The 23132-nt window shown below is 40.7% G+C and overlaps 1 protein-coding gene across 1 annotated transcript in view; it reads right to left on the bottom strand.

The window, feature by feature from the left end:
• Positions 1-10591: 10591 nt before the first annotated feature.
• LOC143775726 (uncharacterized) overlaps positions 10592-23132 on the bottom strand; it is a 128023-nt gene continuing 115482 nt past the window's right edge. Inside the window, exons 2-5 of the mRNA XM_077264213.1 lie at positions 22013-22145; positions 20306-20494; positions 19018-19191; positions 10592-11524 (exon numbers count right to left, since the gene is read on the bottom strand). Of these exons, the coding sequence (XP_077120328.1) occupies positions 11055-11524; positions 19018-19191; positions 20306-20494; positions 22013-22145 (966 nt within the window). The 3' untranslated portion in view covers positions 10592-11054. The remainder of the gene's footprint in view (positions 11525-19017; positions 19192-20305; positions 20495-22012; positions 22146-23132) is intronic.

Genomic DNA, 23132 nt, shown 5'->3' with positions numbered 1-23132 from the left:
CCCACACCATTTGTTTTATTTATTTATTTATCTATTTATTCCCAGAAAGCTGATGGATAGCTCTCTGTCTCATTGTATCTATCTATTTAATCTATTATCTATCTAATCCCTATTTCTATCTTTTTAACTAAGCCTTTTTTCCAACTAACTTTAAACAGCGCATATTGCATTTTTCACCTGCATTTTTGTACAGCAATCCAAAACGTGACAAAACCGGGAGACTAATCCAAAACGACTTGCAGCTATAGTTATGGCAAAATTTGAACTTTTTGGCCACAACCATAAAAGTTACATTTGGAGAGAGGTCAACAAGGCCTATGATGAAAGGAACACCATTCCTATTGCAAAGCACGGAGGTGGATTGCTGATGTTTTGGAGATGTGTGAGCTACAAAGACACAGGAAACTTGGTCAAAGTTGAAGGAGAGATGAATGCAGAATGTTACCAGCAAATATTGGAGGCAAATTTGCACTCATCAGCCCAGAAGCTGCGAATGGCATGTACTTGAACGTTCCAACATGACAACGATCCAAAACACAAGGCCAAGTCGGCCTGTCATTGGTTACAGTAGAACAAAGTGAAGGTTCTGGAGTGGCCATCTCAGTCTCCTGACCTCAATATCATTGAGCCACTCTGGGGAGATCTCAAGCTAGACAGACCAGAAATTTACAGGAACTGAATGTTTTTGCCAAGAAGAGTGGGTAGCTTTACCATCTGAGAAAATAAAGAACGTCATCCACCACTACCACAAAAGACTTCAAGCTGTCCTTGATGTTAGAGGGGGCAATACACAGTATTAAGAAATTAGGTATGTGAACTTTTGATCAGGGTCATTTGGATGTTTGGGGTTGCCATTATGCAGAATATGTTGGCGCTATATAAATAAAGATTATTATTATGATGATTTAAAAAGAGAAAGCACAATAGTTTGACAGTAAATGGCTTCACCCAACCACTAACCATGAGTGGAGAAAAAGTTTTGGTGTTATCATTCAGACAAGAAAGTAAAAATTCTGCCTGGGTATGTAAACTCTTGAGCACAACTGTAAATACTAATGAAAATCAGATCCAAAATACAAATGAAACTTGGATAATTTTTTGCATACCGGGAAAAATTACACATGTTTGAATGAGGCCTTAAAACTGTGACTATGACTGTGTCTTATGCAAATATCCTATCGTGAGAGAAAGAGGACTGGAACTGTAGTGCCACCTATTGGATGTAGCACTCCTAAAAATTAAAGTCGACCTTTTAAAAGGAACGTATTATAAATTTTTACTTTTGACACCACAATGCACAGCCAGACACTACTTCAAAATGTGAAGTTTCTCTGCTGGAGCAGCACTTTAGATAGTGCCAAGTTGGTTTAAGGAGACTTATAAGCCAATGCTGCTTTGAACTGATATGGGGCACATACCCCGAAAAACATCTGTAAATCGAGTTCCTGATTTGACTTCTTATCCTAAGTCATGTGGCAAAGCCCTTTTTAAGAGACCATATTGATAATTTGGATTACTACTTCCAATAGGTGGCTCTAGTGGTCCAGTTCTCTTCCTCTCTGAAGCATCTATTTGCATATTTAAATTCCCAGAGGAGCATTGCATGGCCTGTAAGTCTCCATATGCCATCTTGAGGCTCTCCACAAGGATAAACATTAACCCTTGACAGCCTATATCTCATACTGCATATACATACAGTACAGACCAAAAGTTTGGACACACCTTCTCATTTAAAGATTTTTCTGTATTTTCACGACTATGAAAATTGTACATTCACACTGAAGGCATCAAAATTATGAATTAACACACGTGGAATTATATACTTAACAAAAAAGTGTGAAACAACTGAAATTATGTCTTATATTCTAGGTTCTTCAAAGTAGCCACCTTTTGCTTTGATGACTGCTTTGCACACTCTTGGCATTCTCTAGATGAGCTTCAAGAGGTAGTCACCGGGAATGGTTTTCCCTTCACAAGTGTGCCCTGTCAGGTTTAGTAAGTGGGATTTCTTGCCTTATAAATGGGATTGGGACTATCAGTAGTGTTGCGCAGAAGTCTGGCGGACACACAGCTGATAGTCCTACTGAATAGACTGTTAGAATTTGTATTGTGGCAAGAAAAAAGCAGCCAAGTAAAGAAAAACGAGTGGCCATCATTACTTTAAGAAATGAAGGTCAATCAGTCCGAAAAATTGGGAAAACTTTGAAAGTGTCCCCAAGTGCAGTGGAAAAAACCATCAAGTCCTACAAAGAAACTGGCTCACATGAGGACTGCCCCAGGAAAGGAAGACCAAGAGTCACCTCTGCTTCTGAGGATAAGTTTATCCGAGTCACCAGCCTCAGAAATCGCAGGCTAACAGCAGCTCAGGTTAGAGACCAGGTCAATACCACACAGAGTTCCAGCAGCAGACACATCTCTACAACAACTGTTAAAAGTAGATTTTGTGCAGCAGGCCTTCATGGTAAAATAGCTGCTAGGAAACCACTGCTAAGGACAACAAGCATAACAGACTTGTTTGGGCTAAAGAACACAAGGAATGGACATTAGTCCAGTGTAAATCTGTGCTTTGGTCTGAGGAGTCGAAATTTGAGATCTTTGGTTCCAACCACCGTGTCTTTGTGAGACGCAGAAAAGGTGAATGGATGGACTCTACATGCCTGGTTCCCACTGTGAAGCATGGAGGAGGAGGTGTGATGGTGTGGGGGTGCTTTGCTGGTGACATTGTTAGGGATTTATTCAAAATTGAAGGCATACTGAACCAGCATGGCTACCACAGCATCTTGCAGCGGCATGCTATTCCATCCGGTTTGTGTTTAGTTGGACCATCATTTATTTTTCAACAGGACAATGACTCCAAACACACCTCCAGGCTGTGTAGGGGCTATTTGACCAAGAAGGAGAGTGATGGGGTGCTACGCCAGATGACCTGGCCTCCACAGTCACCAGACCTGAACCCAATCGCGATGGTTTGGGGTGAGCTGGACCGCAGAGTAAAGGCAAAAGGGCCAACAAGTGCTAAGCATCTCTGGGAACTCCTTCAAGATTGTTGGAAGACCATTCCCGGTGACTACCTCTTAAAGCTCATCAAGAGAATGCCAAGAGTGTGCAAAGCAGTCATCAAAGCAAAAGGTGGCTACTTTGAAGAACCTAGAATATAAGACATAATTTCAGTTGTTCACACTTTTTTGTTAAGTATATAATTCCACATGTGTTAATTCATAGTTTTGATGCCTTCAGTGTGAATGTACAATTTTCATAGTCATGAAAATACAGAAAAATCTTTAAATGAGAAGGTGTGTCCAAACTTTTGGTCTGTACTGTATATATCATCATGATATATCATGTTAAGGACAAAATGTTCATATTGCCCAAACCCAAACCTTGAGCGCCATCTTGTGTTTATCAGTCAATAATGCATGTGATTTTTTCCCGCCTTATATACAAGGTTTGAGCATTTTAGCTGATTACAGCCATTAATTGCAATTATTTAGAAAAACTATGCAACCTTTTGTTTTTGCAGCACATTATTGAAGAAATATCCCTGTCCATGCGCATGTTGCTCTTTAAAAAGACAAGTATAGCAAAAGCTTTACATGGCCAGTCCATTCCTCCAAATCAGTGTTGGAATACATATGCCAATGAGACTGAAAAACTATGGTAAATCAGAAGCCTCTGTCACTCCAGCTCAATTTCCAGTCACTCCAGCTCAATTTCCATCCAAGCAACACCTCCTCCTGCTGCTTGACTGACAGACTCTATACAGTGTGACTTCAGGCAAAGGAGCCATCAGTCAGGCAGAAAAATGCATCTGGAGCGTCCCCATGGGGCCGTGGGGTACTCGGTACCGGGTCCTTCGGTTTATAGGGGGATGTCATGGTGGCTGACCCGGTCTGTGGCCCTGGGACGTCCGTGTAAAAGGGAAAGGTCTTTAAGGGGGATATAGTTCGTGACGCCACCTGTGGTATTCGGTCAGGGTGACCAACGCTGCTTTAAGGGGTCCGCTGGGGTGATGTTATGGCAGCTAGATAGTATTCCTTCCCACAGGCGATGTATATCCCCAGGGCTTCCCAGTGTGTAGGTGGTGAATGGTGAATGGCGCAGTGATGAACGAGGACACAAGGTTGCAGTCTCTTTACCTTTACTGAAGACTTCAGCATCCACAGTCCAGGGCACCAGATCACAGGGCAGGCAGAGTCCGGCCGGTTTGGAGGCAAGTCCAGAGTCCCTTTGTCCAGGTGGAAATCAGTAGCCTTCCCTGGCGCTGCAGTGTTGTAGTTCCTTACTGCCTAAGGCTTCACATAAGGTCCTCACAGATGTAATGTCTTTCTCTCTGTCCCCCATATAGGATAGGACAAACCCGTATGACTGGTGGCTTGAGGCGGTTTATAGGGACTCTATCATGCCCCAGCCTCTAAGGGGTGCCCCCGTGCCTCCTGGGTGTAGGGCGGACAGGTAACGTGAAATTAGCTGTCCTGCCGGTCTCTGGAGCAAGGCATAAAGGTCATTACTCCCTCGGTGTTCCAGTTACCGGGATTCTGCGCCTCAGAAGGAGGCAGCCTGTGTAGGGCTGGTCCCCTTCTAGTATCCTCTCCTTTGCTATGACTTCCTTCACGCTCGCTGCAATACAGTTCTGCCTTTGATGTCTCTTCCTAGGAGCTGCAGTTCTGAGGGCATGCACAGCTGCGTGTCCTTCCTCCTTCGTTCTCTGACAGGATCCCACCCCTTTCAGGGACCAACTACCTGAGCGGAGCTCAGCCAGCAACTCACTAACTTTCCCTACAGGCGACCAGTTTTACCAATGTGGGGAGTGACCTAATGAATAGGAGCAAGAGCTCCCCCTGGTGGCCTGGAGTGTGAAATATTTTGCATGTTTGTGATACCTGGATGCAGTTATCCTTCTTTGCCTCCAAACGTAGCATCACTCTCCCCGAGAAGAAAGCAATACCACTGCGACGACCAGGACCCTGGGGCGCCGCACATCACTGGGCAAGGAAAACAGCTGGAGTGACAGAGAATTCAGATCTACCATTGTCCTTCAGACTTATTTGCATATCATTTCAAACACTGTTTAGAGTTCGGAGATTACGTTTTAATCGTGGCAGCTGAATGATTTACAGCTATTAGCCAGCTTGATTACATGTGGGGATTCCATAGCAACCAGGCAATCCCACATGTACTCAGCCTGGCTAATAGCTGTAAATCATTCAGCTGCCACAATGAAAACTAAATCTGTGAACACTGAGGCTAAGTGCACACGTCGCAGAATTGCCGCGGAAATTTCCACGGCAATTCTGCAACTCCTGCCGCAGGTATATCGCATGCGGAATTGGCATGCATATTCCTGCTAAAAACTAGTGTTTTGCAAGCATAATTAGCTTGCAGAATGCTGGCTTTTTCCAAGCGATCTGTAGCATCACTTGGAAAACTGATTGACAGGTTGGTCACACTTGTCAAACATAGTGTTTGACAAGTGTGACCAACTTTTTACTATTGATGCTGCCTATGCAGCCGATCTCCTCAGCGGCTTCCGTTCCTATAGATGCTTTGTGTGCAGGACCTGCGATGACGTCACGGTCACGTGACCGTGACGTCATCACGGTCACGTGACCGTAACGTCATCGAAGGTCCTTCACACAAAGCATCCATGGGAACGGAAGCAGCTGCGTGCACCGCTGAGAGGCGGGAAGACTCCGGGGCCATCAGAAAGTGAGTATATCACTATTTTTTATTAACAATTATATGGTGCCCAGTCCGTGGAGGAGAGTCTCCTCTCCTACACCCTGGGTACCAACCGCACATGATCTGCTTACTTCCCGCATGGTGGGCATAGCCCCATGCGGGAAGTAAGCAGATCAATGCATTCCTAGGTGTGCGGAATCCCCGCAATTCCGCAAATTTAATGAACATGCTGCATTTTTTTCTGGAATGCGATTCCGCTCAGGAAAACAAGGCAGCATGTGCACAAAAAATGCGGATTGTATTCTATTAAATAGGATGCTTAATGTGAGCGTTTTTTTCACGGTTTTATAGCGTTTTTATAGCGAAAAACCGCGAAAAAAACGCGAAAAATCTGCTACGTGTGCACACAGCCTAACAAATACTCGGAGATCACCCGAGCGCGCTCGGGAAAACCTGAGCAGCGAGTATACTCGCTCATCACTAGAACTTAGATAAGCTTCAGGAGAGCTTATCCGAGAAAATGTGGACAGAACACGAATCATTGTAGTGATTAACGTGCAAGCGCTGAAAGCCAAATGGTAGAAAATGGTTAATAAAAAACAATTACAAATCTCTTTTATTTGTGAAGGTATTCAGCTCCCTGGAACTTTTCAACCTTTTCCCACATATCATGCTTCAAACATAAACATACCAAATGTAAATTTTTGGTGAAGAGACAACAAAAAGTGGAACACAATTGTGAGGTTGAACGAAATTTATTGGTTATTTTAAATTTTTGTGGAAAATCAAAAACTGAAAAGTGGGGTGTGCAATATTATTCGTTCCCTTTAACTTAATACTTTGTTGCGCCAGATTTTGCTGAGATTACAGCTGCAAGTCGCTTGGGGTATGTCTCTATCAGTTTTGTACATCGAGAGACTGAAATTCTTGCCCATTCTTCCTTGGCAAACAGCTCGAGGTCAGTGAGGTTTGATGGAGATCGTTTGTGAACAGCAGTTTTCAGCTCTTTCCACAGATTCTCGATTGGATTGAGGTCTGGACTTTGACTTGGCCATTCTAACACCTGGATACGTTTATTTGTGAACCATTCCATTGTAGATTTTGCTTTATGTTTGGGTTCATTGTCTTGTTGGAAGACAAATCTCCATCCCAGTCTCAGGTCTTTTGCAGACTCCAACAGGTTTTCTTCAAGAATGGTCCTGTATTTGGCTCCATCCATCTTCCCATCAATTTTAACCATCTTCCCTGTCCCTGCTGAAGAAAAACAGGCCCAAACCATGATTCTGTCACCACCATGTTTGACAGTGGAGATGGTGTGTTCAGGGTGATGAACTGTGTTGCCTTTACGCCAAACATATTGTTTGGCATTGTTGCCAAAAAGTTCGATTTTGGTTTCATCTGACCAGAGCACCTTCTTCCACATGTTTGGTGTGTCTTCCAGGTGGCTTGTTGCAAACTTTAAACAACACTTTTTATGGATATCTTTGAGAAATGGCTTTCTTCTTGCCACTCTTCCATAAAGGCCAGATTTGTGCAGTGTACGACTGATTGTTGTCCTATGGACAGACTGTCCCACCTCAGCTGTAGATCTCTGCAGTTCATCAAGAGTGATCATGGGCCTCTTGGCTGCATCTCTGATCAGTCTTCTCCTTGTTTGAGATGAAAGTTTAGAGGGACGGCCGGGTCTTGGTAGATTTGCAGTGGTATGATACTCCTTCCATTTCAATATGATCGCTTGAACAGTGCTCCTTGGGATGTTTAATGTTTTGGAAATCATTTTGTATCCAAATCCAGCTTTAAACTTCTCCACAACAGTATCACAGACCTGCCTGTTGTGTTCCTTGGTCTTCATGATGCTCTCTGTGCTTCAAACAGAACCCTGAGACTATCACAGAGCAGGTGCATTTATACGGAAACTTGATTACACACAGGTGGATTATATTTATCAACATTAAGCATTGAAAGTAAAGGGGCAGAATACTATTGCACGTCCCACTTTTCAGTTTTTGAATTTCCACAAAAATTTAAAATAACCAATAAATTTCATTCAACTTTACAATTGTGTTCCACTTGTTGATTCTTCACCAAAAATTGACATTTGGTATCTTTATGTTTGAAGCATGATATGTGGGAAAAGGTTGAAAAGTTCAAGGGGGCAGAATACTTTCTTAACAAAAAAATACCAGTACACAGGCAGAGATGCTTACCTGTCCAAGGCCTCCAAAAGAATTGCACTATCCAGCAGACCCAAATTAAGATGGCAAATGCACAGGTGCAATAATACCGATAAGGCAGCCAGCCTACAATCAGGAATTGGCCGCTTGGTGCATCTGTGCAAACAAATAATCTGTATGTGGCATGTTCACACAGAAATGCAGAGCATATGGCTCAAAGCCTATTAATGACGCCATATGGCGGGCTCACCAGTTCTTACTATAATGCATTCTGTGTGAACAGAGGCCACAGTTTACAGAGCTATCTGGGCCCAACTTCACTTTGAAAACTATATAAGGTGCACAAAAAACTTACTTGATTCAGAGCTTTCATTCACCCCCACATCTGATCACTGGCTCGCTCTTGTTATCTGCACCTTGTAAGCATTTCTAGAATTCGACCTTTTCTTACTTTCGACTCTGTAAAAACTCTTACTGTTGCTCTCATTCATTCTCGTCTGGACTATTGCAACTCACTAATTGGCCTCCCTCTTACCAAACTCTCCCCTCTCCAATCTGTCCTGAATGCTGTAGCCAGGATCATATTCCTCACCAACCGTTAAACCTATGCCGCTACCTTGTGCCAGTCATTGCACTGGTTACCCATCCACTCCAGAATTCAATATAAACTTATTACCCTCACCCACAAAGCACTGCACGGTTCAGCACCACCCTACATCTGCTCCCCCGTTTCAGTCTGCCACCCTACCAATGCTCTCCGTTCTGCTAATGACCTGAGGTTAACATCCTCAATAATCAGAATCTCCCACTCCCGTCTCCAAGACTTCTCACGTGCTGTGCTATTATTTTGGAATGCACTAGCCAGCATAATTTGATTAATCCCACAGTTCTAAGCTTGCCCTAAAATTGCTTTTCTTCAAACTTGGCCTACCGCCTCGACACATTAATCTTATTATCCCTGTGTTGCCCAAAATTTTTACCATAACCAGGTGCCTTGCATCATGCTCTCACACGCCTTATGCATTTAGTAGCCCTCTGTGTCTGTACTGTTACATATTCTGGTTGGTAACCGGTTTATGCAGCATTACATGAACAGTCGATTTATTACACTATGGCAGGTCAGAATAATTAAAGCAATTGTTACCATCCACCTCTCGTGTCTCCCCTATTTACCCATAGATTGTAGCTTGTGAGCAGGGCCCTCATTCCTCCTGGTATCTGTTGATTTATGTGATTTTTGTTATGCTGTAATGTTTTTTGTCTGTACAAGTCCCCTCTAAAATGTAAAGTGCTGCGGAATATGTTGGCCCTATAGAAATAAAATTATTATTATTATTATAGTGTAAGTTAGCGTATGATCACACTTATTTTTTGGAGCAAAAACTGAGCAGAATCTTTCCAAATCCTCCTCAAACACTCAAAACTTGGTTCTGGTGATGTATTGATGTAAATACCTCTTTAAAGTTTTTGCGGCCCTTGGGATTGGTTCAGTATGGCATTGCGGCCCTTGGACCAAAAAATGTGCACCCCCGGTTTAGAACAATATGTGGGTAATATTTAGTCCTTGTAGAGCAGCAATGTTGTTAGAACTACTGTATAAATGCATATCAATTTAGTTTAGATAGTGGTGGTGGGGGAACATAATGGGAGGCCTATCTCATGGAGTTTGTGCCCCTGAACTTTCAAAACCCTAGCAGTGCCTCTGCTCTATATGGAAACTGTAAAATGATGAATGAAGCTAGGAATAAGCTTTCTATCAGTTTCAAATTGAATTATTGTTTATTTTAGCTCTGTACTTAGCTACACAAAGCTTGTCTACTAAAATATTGACAAATCTGTGCAACTCAGAGCAAAGACAGCTCACCATCAAATCATAAATATATTAATGCAAACCAACCAAAGAATACTGGAGGGCACCATTGACAAATGTACAGGAGTGCACAAAAACTGATGTCACTATAATCAAATACAGAAAGCAGAAAAGACACCCCAACATAAAGCAGAAAAGCTTCTGGTACATACAATAAGCACACATATATCAATCGTTTTTAAAAAATAAACATTCCTGAAGATGACACCACAAACTTCATATATGCTTGAGTATACTTCAAAAGATCAAGAGGACAGAAAAGATCCCATGCGTATAGCTGGTAACTCAACTTACTGGGGGTGTTCTGTCCTTTCTAATGAAGGACAGGGTGTTCGTATCATGCATTAAAGGTTCACTACTATTAGTGTTTTGGTTTTTGCTGTGTTATAGCACCACCCAGTGGTGGTTAAATTTATAACCTGTGTTTTTTAGTAATAATCAGAGTGTTGCATCATGGGATAGGGAAATTCCATTCTCTCTCTGTGTACTTCCCGAGACACACGTGTTTATCTGCTGTGCTGGAAATACCTTACTTGCCATCCTGGTTAAGTTTATCCGGTAAGATCATTATCCCTGTTCTTGCAATGTAGTGTTGTACAGAATGTGATTACCAGGGACCTGCTGTATGTAGTTATGTAGAAGTTGCACCATACTGTATGCTTTCCCTGTTAGTTGCAGTCGTGTTATTATTTGCCCAATACTTATCCATATCATTTGTATCCTTATAGTTTTACCGCGCTCATGTTCACCAATAAACAAGTTAGACTACAGAGAACAGTCTGCTTATTTGGGAGACAGAAGTGGTTTATGCCGTATGTCGGATCACACACAGTATCAACGTGTATGAAGACAGAACAGAGGGGCCTCATTGTCTTGATACTGTATTTATTTTTACTTCATTTGGTATCATGGTAAGCTATAGCTGACGTTTATGCTTTATTAATTCTGTTTAGGTGTTTCTAACAACTGTTTCTGGTGTGACATTCATGTATGTTTATTGCCAATTTAGATCGACATATAGTTATTAATTGGATGTCTCAGAAGAAGCTTTTTTTTCTACTGGTAAATTATCTATCTATCTAGTATTACAATATATATCAGGAATACAGTATTATGATTATAATTTTCTGTTCCTCATTTTAGTTTTGTATAGTGTAAATAATCTGAGAATCAACATAAATTTTACAGAAAATGATCAAGACATGTCAGAAGAGTAATGTACACTTCATTTGAAAGCTCTTCACTTCAGTTGTAGTTTTATTTGTAAGCAATCTGTGATTTGTCTGTTCCACATTATGGCATATACCTCAAAGGAGACGCCTTGGTTTTGGCTAGTATTGCACATTAGGTCTCCATCCATCTCGGAACTTTATAAACTTAACAACATTAAGTCGATTCATGCCCAAGCAGCTGGTCATCATTTCATGGTTAAGGTCGTACACCAATTGACCATCAACTTGTGCTGATTTGAAGGCTTCCTCGTACTGATTCATGTTCAGTAATTTCAGACATTGGCACACTTGGCTGACAGTCAGATTCCGCAAATCCTTTGGGATATCATTGATGGATGAGAAGGTGGATTCAGATGGAATCACAGTTTTTGCGGCCTTTTGAGAAGAATTCCTATCATTCGGCATTGGCAATGGTACTGGAGGCATTTGGTAAACATTACATTTCACTTTGTTTTCCAGAGGTGTTTTCATGCTTTCATTCAATTCACTAATGTCAATGTATATTGGCTCGATGGTGCTGTAGCTATGATCTTGTGGAGAGATATCCTTTTTATCTAGCATATATATTTCTGTGAATAAGAAAAAAGACATGACAATGTAAAGTGCACGTCTTAGATGTCTATATATCTATGCCAATAAAATTACAATATTTTATTAGAAATAATTAGAAAGACAAACAATGTTTAAAAAGTGCCAATATAGTGCAAGGTGATGAGCCAAAGAAAGTAAGTGGCACCACCAGATGGCAGGCAAAAGCAAGATGTAATGCTGATAAACAACGTAGTCAAAGACTGAAAATACACAAATAAGTACCAACATAAATAAAACTTGCATCCAGAGACTAGAAAAAAATCATATAGTATATTGACTATATTCCCATAACCCTCAAAATTACAGCTAAAGAGCCTGCAATACACATTGGATAGAACACTGGAGCATAGATGTGAAAACCCTAGTGTCCTACATTGATATAATGAATGTACTAAACATATCTTCCCTCACCATGCGATGGTGCCACTTCCTCTACGCGCGTTTCGGCAGGGTGCCTTGCTGGGAGTTCTGATTTCTATGTGTGTTGTGTCATGATATTTTAATGGTAATATTAAATGTTAAGTTTAAGTTCCCTATTGTTCTGCTGCTTTCTATGATTTCGAGGGATTAATAATTTTGGATTTATCTTGTCTTGCTTATTTATTGCAATACTAAGGAAATCCTGAAAACATGTTTGTTGAGCCTTCAGAACTGGAGTTGCGGAACACTCTGCTAAAGTATAAGTTATGTAGTCACAGAGCTTGAAACAGAGAAATACCAACAAATATTGTGGGCCTGATGAATTGTGCATGATAATCACAGTCATGAACGTGCTGAAATAAGATACCCCAAATTTATTAAGGGGTAAGACACATTTTTCAATTGGCTTGCACCGGCACCAAAATATTGCTTCAGTCAGGGATTGGGGTAAAATATCTGGTGTAAGTCACTCCACAACTTTTCATTCATTTGTCATGTGGGCTTTGCTAGGGGCTAGTCCCAGCTCCACCCGTTTCAGCAGAGCTAACCCAAACTGGCGTAAAACTGTACCAAAATTCTGGCAAAGACACCTTGATAAAATAAAATTCTTCCTGACCACACTAGGACACATGGTTCCACTAAATTAAGTTCAATCAACATAAACTATAAATGTAAGAGTTTTGCTGCACCACTCAAATTCACATTGCTGTTACAGGGCCTGTAAATATCACTCATTTCTGATTCACAGGATACCTACAGAGTTCTAACTAGTATGCAGCACTGTCTCTCAACAGTCTTTTAACCCCTTCACGCCGCAGCCCATTTTAATTTTTGCCTTTCTGTTTTTTGCTAACTTTGAACGACCCAATTGGTTTTATCATATCATGTATTGAAAAACAAGAAAAAAATTCTAAGTGCAGTGAAATTGCAAAAAAATGCAATTCAACAACTGTTTTGGTTTTTTTTTTTTAACCCTGTTCAATGCTAAAACTGACCTGCCATTAAGATTCTCTAGGTCATTACGAGATCACAGACACCAAATATGTCTAGGTTCTTTTTTATTTAAGTGGTGAAAAAAAAATTCAAAGTTTGCTAAAAAAAAAAAAATTGCAACATTTTTCGAGACCCATAGCATCTCAATTTTTCGTGATCTGGGGCTGGGTGAGGGCTTATTTTGCTGAGCTGACATTTTTATTGATACCATTTTGGTGTAGATACGATCTTTTGATCGCCCGTTATTGCATTTTAATGCAATGTTGCGGAGACCACTAAAACGTAATTCTGTCGTTTTGACATTTTTTTCGCTACGCCGTTTACCGATCATATTAATTCTGTTTATATGTATAGAAGAATGTCAGGACACCAATTTCTGAACCCTTTTTTAGTGTCTGAATGACCCATATAGCTATTTCACAACCTCAAGCACAGAACTTTTCAGGATGGTGTAAGATCCAAAACATATATTAAACTTTCAAGGAGAGGAAGAAATGTCAGCACTCACCCAGTCTGCAGGTAAATCAGTCCATTTTTATTTTCTTAACATCCTGAACAATAATATAAAGTGCGGTAGTGCTAATATTGCAAATACAAGTGCAGGAATTTCAGAAAGAAATGTGAGATATGGCGGACAATGACTGTTTCGCTCTTCACTAGCGCTTCTACGGGTCCATAATAATATTAGAGACTGACAGCGGCATTTAACATGCATCGGCAGGGTGGCTTGTCATTCCATGTGCCCATCGGTGCACCCGGCCGTGATTGGGGGCACTGATGGTGTGCTATGACAGCTGGGAGTCTGCTGAAGGCCCCTGTGCCTGTCATTACAATCATGCAGTGAAAGCCAGCATTTAGCTGGAGTTCATAGGAGATCATTATTTTAGCTTCAAGTCCCCTCAGAGGACTATTAAATGCAGTAAAATGTGAGAAAAAAAGTTTTTATATATGAAAAGAATAAAAAAAAACTAAAGTTCTACTCAACCCCTTTTGCCCCATTAACAATTAAAAAAAACACTAATATTTGGTATCACCATGTTCAGAAAAGTCAGATTTCAAAATATAAAATAAATTAATTACATTGGAAAGCAGAGTAATGAGTAATGAGAAAAAATCAGAATGCAAGAATTTAATTTTTTTGGCCACCACAACATCGCAATAAAATGCAATAACAGGAGATCAAAAATTGTATCTACCCTAAGGCCGGTTTCACACGCCAGTGGCTCCGGTACGTGTGGTGACAGTTTTCTCACGTACTGGAGACACTGACTCACGTAGACACATTAAAATAAATGTGTCTCTGCACATGTCATGTTTTCATGGACCGTGTGTCCGTTTGCAAAACACGGAGACATGTCAGTGTTCGTGGGAGCGCACGGATCACACGGACCCATTAAAGTCAATGGGTCCGTGTAAACACGTACAACACACGGATGCTGTCCGTGTGCTGCCCGTGCGCCGACTAAGGACCACACGGACCATGCAGGAGAAAGCGCTAGAGTTAAGCGCTGTCCCCCCTGCGTGTGGTGCTGAAGCCGGCATTCATTCCTTCTCCCCAGCAGCGTTCGCTGGAGAGAAGGAATGACAAATCAATAGGGGTGGAGCCGCATATTCATCCCTGTAATGAGCGGCACCACGTGACCGCTCACACAGGACAAGCTGCCGGCGCTGAGAGGAAGAATCGCGGGAGCTGGGTGAGTATTTTAATGCAAGTGGGCAGGCGCACAGGGGGTGGGAGGCGGGAGGTGACCAGGAACTTTATTTTAAACACAAAAAAAAACAAAAAACCTTGATTTGTCATTCCTTCTCTCCAGCGCACGCTGCTGGGGAGAAGGAATGAATGCCGGCTTCAGCACCCAAAGCAGGGGACAGCGCTTAACTCTAGCGCTGTCTCCTACATGGTCCATGTGGTCCTCAGTCAGCACACGGGCGACACACAGCTGCCGCACGTGTGCCACACTGATGTGCCACGTGAGCACACGGACACAGATAACTCCGGTACCGATTTTTCCGGTACCGGAATTATCTGGACGTGTGAGACTGGCCTAAAATGGTATCAGTAAAAATGTCCATACAGGGCCCAAAAATAAGCCATCACACAGCCCCATATCCCAAAAAATGAAAATGCTACAGGTCTCTGAAAATGACTACAAAAGCAACATTTATTTTTCCAAATTTCTAAAAAAAATTCACCACTTAAATAAAAAAAACGATACGTTTGTTTAGAAGGTCGGCTCACTTAGCTGCTCACAATCGTGCCCAGGTCCTCTGGGACAACACATATAGCAGGTCCAACAGGAGCTTAAGTATGGAGACTTTAGTTTCATCAGGGGCTCTGCAAATGCAACGTGACACCTGCAGACCAATCCATCTAAGTCTGCATTCCAAATGGCGCTTCTTCCCTTCCGAACTCTGCCATGCACCCAAACGGTGGTTCCCCCCACATATGGGGTATCAGCGTACTCAGGACAAATTGGACAACAACTTTTGGGGTCCAATTTCTCCTGTTACCCTTGGGAAAATAGAAAACTGGGGGCTAAAAAATAATTTTTGTGGAAAAAAAATGATTTTTTATTTTCACGGCTCTGCGTTATAAACTGTAGTGAAACACTTGGGGGTTCAAAGTTCTCACAACACATCTAGATAAGTTCCTTGGGGGGTCTAATTTCTAATATTGGGTCACTTGTGGGGGGTTTCTACTGTTTAGGTACATTAGGGGCTCTGCAAACGCAACGTGACGCCTGCAGACCAATCCATCTAAGTCTGCATTCCAAATGGCGCTCCTTCCCTTCCGAACTCTGCCATGCGCCCAAACGGTGGTTCCCCCCACATATGGGGTATCAGCATACTCAGGACAAATTGGACAACAACTTTTGGGGTCCAGTTTCTCCTGTTACCCTTGGGAAAATACAAAACTGGGGGCTAAAAAATAATTTTTGTACAAAAAAAAATTATTTTTTATTTCCACGGCTCTGCGTTATAAACTGTAGTGAAACACATGGAGGTGCAAAGTTCTCACAACACATCTAGATAAGTTCCGTGGGGGCTCTAGTTTCCCATATGGAGTCACTACTGGGGGGTTTCTACACATTAGAGGCTTTACAAACGCAACATGGTGTCCCATCTCAATTCCAGTCAATTTTGCATTGAAAAGTCAAACGGCGCTCCTTCCTTTCCGAGCTCTGCCATGCACCCAAACAGTGGTTTACCCCTACATATGGGGTATCAGCGTACTCAGGACAAATTACATAACAACTTGTGGGGTCCAATTTCTTCTCTTACCCTTGGGAAAATAAAAAATTGGGGGCGAAAGAATAATTTTTGTGAAAAAATATGATTTTTTATTTTGACGGCTCTGCATTATAAACTTCTGTGAAGCACTTGGTGGGTCAAAGTGCTCACCACACATCTAGATAAGTTCCTTAGGGGGTCTACTTTCCAAAATGGTGTCACTTGTGGGGGGTTTCAATGTTTAGGCACATCAGTGGCTCTCCAAGCGCAACATGGCGTCCCATCTCAATTCCAGTCAATTTTGCATTGAAAAGTCAAATGGCGCTCCTTCCCTTCCGAGCTCTGCCATGCGCCCAAACAGTGGTTTACCCCCACATAATTGGTATTGGTGTACTCAGGACAAATTTTACAACAACTTTTGGGGTCCATTTTCTCCTGTTACCCTTGGTAAAATAAATCAAATTGGAGCTGAAGTAAATTTTGTGTGAAAAAAAGTTAAATGTTCATTTTTATTTAAACATTCCAAAAATTCCTGTGAAACACCTGAAGGGTTAATAAACTTCTTGAATGTGGTTTTGAGCACCTTGCGGGGTGCAGTTTATAGAATGGTGTCACACTTTGTTATTTTCTATCATATAGACCCCTCATAATGACTTCAAATGAGATGTGGTCCCTAAAAAAATGGTGTTGTAAAAATGAGAAATTGCTGGTCAACTTTTAACCCTTATAACTCCCTAACTAAAAAAGTTGGTTCCAAAATTGTGCTGATGTAAAGTAGACATGTGGGAAATGTTACTTATTAAGTATTTTGTGTGACATATCTCTATGATTTAAGGGCATAAAAATTCAAAGTTGGAAAATTGCAAAATTTTCAAAATTTTCACAAATTTTCATTTTTTTCACAAATAAACGCAGGTAATATCAAAGAAATTTTACCACTATCATGAAGTACAATATGTCACGAGAAAACAACGTCAGAATCATCAGGATCCGTTGAAGCGTTCCAGAGTTATAACCTCATAAAGGGACAGTGGTCAGAATTGTAAAAATTGGCCCGGTCATTAACGTGCAAACCACCCTCGGGGCTTAAGGGGTTAAACAAATAGTTAAAAAAATGGTCTTTTCTACAACAGGATAAAGTTAGAATCTTATTCCGAATCATCACCGTTTTGTATGTATAAGAGCAAAATATGTAGCTAATTATATAACTCCCACAGTGGTAAGTGCACTTTTTTCCCTGAAAAAATTGAAGGATGTGTTGTGATTGTGGGGATCACAATCCGACATATAGTTGGAAGGATTATTTTCTGTTACATAGTTATGTCATAGGGATGACATAACTTGCCATAGTAAAGTAGTAGTTAATTGCATTAAATTCTGGTGTCAAAAATTATATGTAGGACGAATTAAACGGGCATTGTGCATCAGGATGAAGAATTGTGCCTATTACATTAAAAGACAATTTTTAGGACAATCAAAATCCAAACACTACAAACAAGTACACAAAGGTACTGTAGCTTAAGGGAAAGTTCCTTTTGGGTGATTAAAATAATAAAAAAAATCTGAGATTTTCTGTATCTAATGCAAGTTCATGGGGAAAAACAGTGCAGAAAACTCAGTGTACCCACAAGAAAAATTGGCATGTTGTGGATTTGAAACACGCACCACAGGTCACTTTATTCTGTGTAAAATAAAAGTACAGTGGGCAGGAGATTTCTATAAATCCCATCCACTTTACTGGGACTGTAAGATGATGCTTTTTTGACGGAATGAAAATAAGCAGCATCAAAAACTAACCAAAAGCTCATTGTGGGAACGTAGCCTTACTGATTACTAGGGCTCTGACCACTCGGATACCCACTGATTCACTTTCAAGTCACTGGGTTCTGAGTTGCAATGACAGGGCTTTTCTGGATCTGGAGCAGCACTGCGCTGGGGGATGCTCTGATTCCTTACTCCGAGCCACTAGAGTCTCATATGTGGGACCCTCATGATCAGGAAAAGATATCTTATACAGATGTGGATTTCCCTACTTTTGCTCATGGCTCGATATATCCCTAGATGTGTGGCACAAGATAGGATCGCTACTTCCAATAGGTGGCGCTGTAGAGTTTAAGTCCTCTTTTTCTCAGAAGAGGCAATTTGCATATTTAAATTCCCAGAGGAGCATTGTACGGCAAATAAGCCTCCTTACCTTGACAAGCCAGAGATGGTATGTCACTCTCCATAAGGAGAAACGATACCCCTTAGACCCCATGTCCAGAGCCTCTCACCTAGCCAAATCAGTTCTCATGCTTCGCACTGACGAGGGCCAACAGCCCGAAACACCGTGTCTGCGAATTGAGATACTGATTTGGCTTTTATCCTAAGTCATATTGTACGACTCGTTAAAGGGTTGATTGTGACTTGTAGGATAGCTACTTCCAATAGGTGGCGCTGTAGAGTTTAAGTCCTCTTTTTCTCAGAAGAGGCAATTTGCATATGGCACAAGATTATCAGTTTTAGAAAAAAAACCACATGGCTTTATGAGATGATGTCACACGATATACAGTATACGCTCTTGGTCAGTGATTGCTGACTTGTGAATTGAAACCTTACAATGGTTTTACCAGTAAGTCATGATATTGTAAAATTGGAGTCTAAAAGACTTGTTTAACTGTAGTAAATCCTAATATTGTTTTATATGAGATTGGTATCTTTTGTGGCAAGGAAGCATTATATTATTATCATAGATTGGTGATTGTTGTAATCGCATGTGAAGGTATCAGCCAACCTATGTGCGATCTCTCAGATACATTAAATTGGGCATCCACCAAACACAACTTACCTTCACACGTAACATTTACAGTTTTTCCTTGGGTTGTTGTCACTTGTTTAGTGAACAAGTCACACAATTCATTCCATTTTGCGTTGTCTTCATTTTGGAATCCCACAGCCACCACTAGTTTCAGCTCCGTCATGTACATTGGGACAATTATTGGGTCTTCAATAAATATTTTACCTTTAAATATAAAAAGAAACTAAAATCAAATTCTGTAAGAAAACTAATGTAACACTTTTTTATCATTTTGTCCAATCTCCCACAAATTTTATCTACGTCCCAAACTTCCCTAAATTTGATTTCTCTTTTGTATATGATAACTGCAACCAGGGTCATTATATTTAATAATCTGCTTTTCACAGTCACAATGGCATGCAAGGTTAGCCATACCTCTACTACTGTGTACCATCTGCTGGAGAGGTGTGAGAATTTAATGGATAATTAAAATCATTAAAGGGAATCTCTCAGCAGGTTATTGCTATGTAATATAAGGACACCATGAGGTAGGGTTTAAACACAGAATTCAAAGATGTGTCACTTATCAAGCTGTGTGCTATTGTTTACTTACAGTGAAGGTTTTATCACCAGGTGATTATCACAGTCAGGTCTGATGCTCACAAGCTAGTGTGACTCTGCCCCTCCTGTGATAAGCAGCTCACTGTCAATAGACAAGGTAAACAGAGTGCCTGGTGTGGGCGGAGTTAGATTTCTCAGCTCTGCTGCATGATAAAGCTAAAGGCTCTGACTGGGTCACAACTATTGCAACCTGTAAACTAAGTAATATATCGTTGGATTCAGGGTCTCTTTGCTTACATCATATTATCTTCGATGAGGCTGCAAAACCTGCTGACAGATTCCCTCTAAGCACATTGTGCTTCCTAAGGTGTCAGTAATCCAAAAACGTATGCCAATATATTTGCAGTTGTCTTAAAAAAATCTGGACTCTTGAATTATATTGACCTGAGATTGTCTTCTTTTAAAGAAGTCAAAGTCTTGTATCAACATGTACTCTGTTGACAATGTGGACAATGTGAACATTGAGCCTCATGGAACATGAGAAGGATAAGGTGTTATCTGAGCATGCTGGTGTGCTGAGTGTTTTTGACGTGCTTGAATAATATGTTCGAGTCTCCGCGTCTATATGTTTCACGGTTGTTCGACATCACTAATAAGGACGTCATCAGTAAATACATTATTTTAAAAAATTCTCCAAAATATTAGTGAACCAAACATGGCAGAAAGGTTTTACCATTTCTAATACCAAATTTTATGATGCTTTGTTGCATTCAGTTACCTTTGTCAATTGGGTGTCCAAACAGGAAATTTTCCTCATATCTGTCTTGCAATGTTAGCTCGCTAAGTAGTTCATCTTGTGACTTCATGTCTCCTTTTTGCTTATAGGATAAAGCAGAAGCTGATCGCACAGTAAGGGGGAGAGCATATTTAGACAGTATGTCTTCCAGAGTCATAGGTAGCCTTGTAGCTGTAGAAAAAAATAATGTATAGAAATAAATAATAAATACATGCATGCACTAGGAATAAACACAGGTAGGTGCTCCAAACATACTGCCTTCAAAAAGTATTCCTACCCCATGAACTTTTCCACAATTTTTTTGCATTACACTACACTCACAAACTTAAATGTATTTTATTGGGATTTTAAGTAATATACCAACACTAGGTAGCAAGTATTTGTTAAGTATAAAAGAAATGATACATGGTTTTAAAAATAAAAATCTGAAAATTTTTAGTCCAAAAAGATCTACTGTGGTCTCATCTGACCAAAGCATCTTCCTCCACATGCCATGTAGGGACACAGCTTGCATGTGGAAAAAAATGCTGCTGTCCGATGAGACCAAAGTAGAAATTTTGATGCCAAATTCAAAATGCTACGTGTGGCAGAAAACCTACACTGCACATCACCCCATATACACCATCCCCACCATCAAACATAGTGGCGGCAGCATCATGCTGTTGAGGTGCTTTTCTTCAGCTGGTCAGAGTTTATGGGAAGATGTATGGAACGAAATACAGGCAATCCTGGAGGAAAACCTGTTAGATGCTGCAAAAGGCTTGAGACTGGGGCATAGGTTCACGTTCCAGAATGACACCGACCCTACACATACTGCCAGAGCTACAATGGAATGGTTTAAAAATCCTACCAATAGGGAAAAAAAAACCAAATAAATCAAAAAGATTTCATAATAAAAAGTATACCTTAATTTTATAAATAAACATTAATTAAAAACACTTTGGAAAAGACGGCATGGTGGAAAGAGGTAAAGCTATGCGTTTCGAATGCAATCGAATGTTTTATGTTTTTTTTCTGGAATGGATTTGTGTCATACATTTTTTTTATATTTTCACATTGATGTTTTAATTAATTTCATTATGTGTCCATAATGTCCTGCTCCCCATTAGTGTGCTGGGTTATTTAGGGCTGCTGGGAAAAAATTCCCATCAAACTTTGACACAAAACACTGTATTGCGGTCAAAATGTGTAGCTTTACCTTCTTACACCATGCTAATTTTTTTTAATTAATTTTTAATCCTTCAATAAACTTTGCAATTTTATCCAGAAGCTGGAACCTTCCTTTTTTGTTTGACATATTCAAATAACACTGTCAAACATTGCACAAAATAATGTTAAATTCTAAAATAATGGAGCCATATAGTGCCCTAAGTAATAATGCTATAAAGTGCTAGTCCCTATGGTAAATTACCCTGTATAGCATGGTAGGCATGCACTGCTGGGCAATTGCCATTTGTCCTTTCTTATAAAACAGTTTTGACTGTAGCAAAGAAGTCACACTGAATTTTTTCAGGCCGCAGAGTTGACTAGTATGATTATGATAACACTATTATAGAGGTTATTTTTGTATTGTTTAAAAGATTATCTGAAATTAATTATAATAAAGAAACCAATATAAGTCCTAATTAGTCACAGAAACAAGCCCTTCTTATTTGCAGCTAAAAGGAAAGGTCTCAAATTGTCACTTACTTTTCATAGTGCCACTGTCTTGTCCAACAATGAATTTCAGCCTTGTCAGATTAGTGGGTAAGGAAAAAAGCTTCCCACTCTTGGTTTCTGCAGCTATTCTTTGCTGTGTGCAATGAGAGTGGACTCTGATAACCTGCCAGGAGGAAAGAGAGCTTCATCAATTATTCTAAAGCTCTTATGGTATTCATTTATTTACCATGTGGCCTGCATGGCTAGGAAAGCCAACATAATAAAGTCAGCCAAACTTTCCAACTCGTGTGAAAACAGGCAACCATCTAATCTCCACTATCAAAAGATGAAAGATTAAGCATGTTAGATTTTCACATGCCTAGTCCCTTGTTCCAGTGAGAGAAAAGTCACTGTCAAGGGTGTCTGGTAGAGGCTTATATCTCCCATTACGGAAACTTGTATTCTTGGCTTAGTTCATTATAGAGATTGAAAAATACTTGCTGGCCAAATTAGTTGAGTAGTTGTATAGCCAGTTTTACATTTCCTTGTTGCAACATACACAGAAAAAAACTTAATCATAAAACAAAAATACAAAAGTGATGAGCAGACCTGTGGATGTGTGGGTTCATCAGGTTCGAACAAACTTGAGAAACAAGTTTATATTTCAAGTTAATGGGGAGGGGCGAACATCCAGCAGTTCCCACACTGTTCTCTGTGTGACAGCATTGGAAACAGTGGCTCTGACTGGTGCTAACCTTACTGAAGTTACCGCGGTTAACAGCCGCTATCACACAGAGGTGTGACCAGCAGTGACAAGGTTACTGCCGGTCAGGTGCCAGCTGATGACTTCTACTGTCATCAGAGTCTCCTGGTCTCTCTGATAGCAGTGAGAGCAGGCGACACTGACGAGAGTATTTACCAGCAAGCGCCTGTCCATAGCGGTAGCTTTACTGCTATCCACAGGTGCCAGAGACAAAGAAGAAGATGAACGTGGATTAGTTCAAGGGGAACATTTTATTAATAAATGGGTGAATGAGGGCTACTGTGTGGAAGTCTTTTTTCTGTGCACCAAGACAATAGGGAAGAGCTGAGGCTAAGCTCCAGAATTGGTGCATCAAATATGATGCTCTACTTCTGGGTCAGCTGCAGGCTGATATTTGTAGGTTGGGAA

This window comes from Ranitomeya variabilis, chromosome 5 (assembly GCF_051348905.1).
Source record: "Ranitomeya variabilis isolate aRanVar5 chromosome 5, aRanVar5.hap1, whole genome shotgun sequence".
Classification (NCBI taxonomy): Eukaryota; Metazoa; Chordata; class Amphibia; order Anura; family Dendrobatidae; genus Ranitomeya; species Ranitomeya variabilis.
Note: the sequence above shows the minus strand (reverse complement) of the source record. Positions and strands in the feature narration are given on the sequence as shown.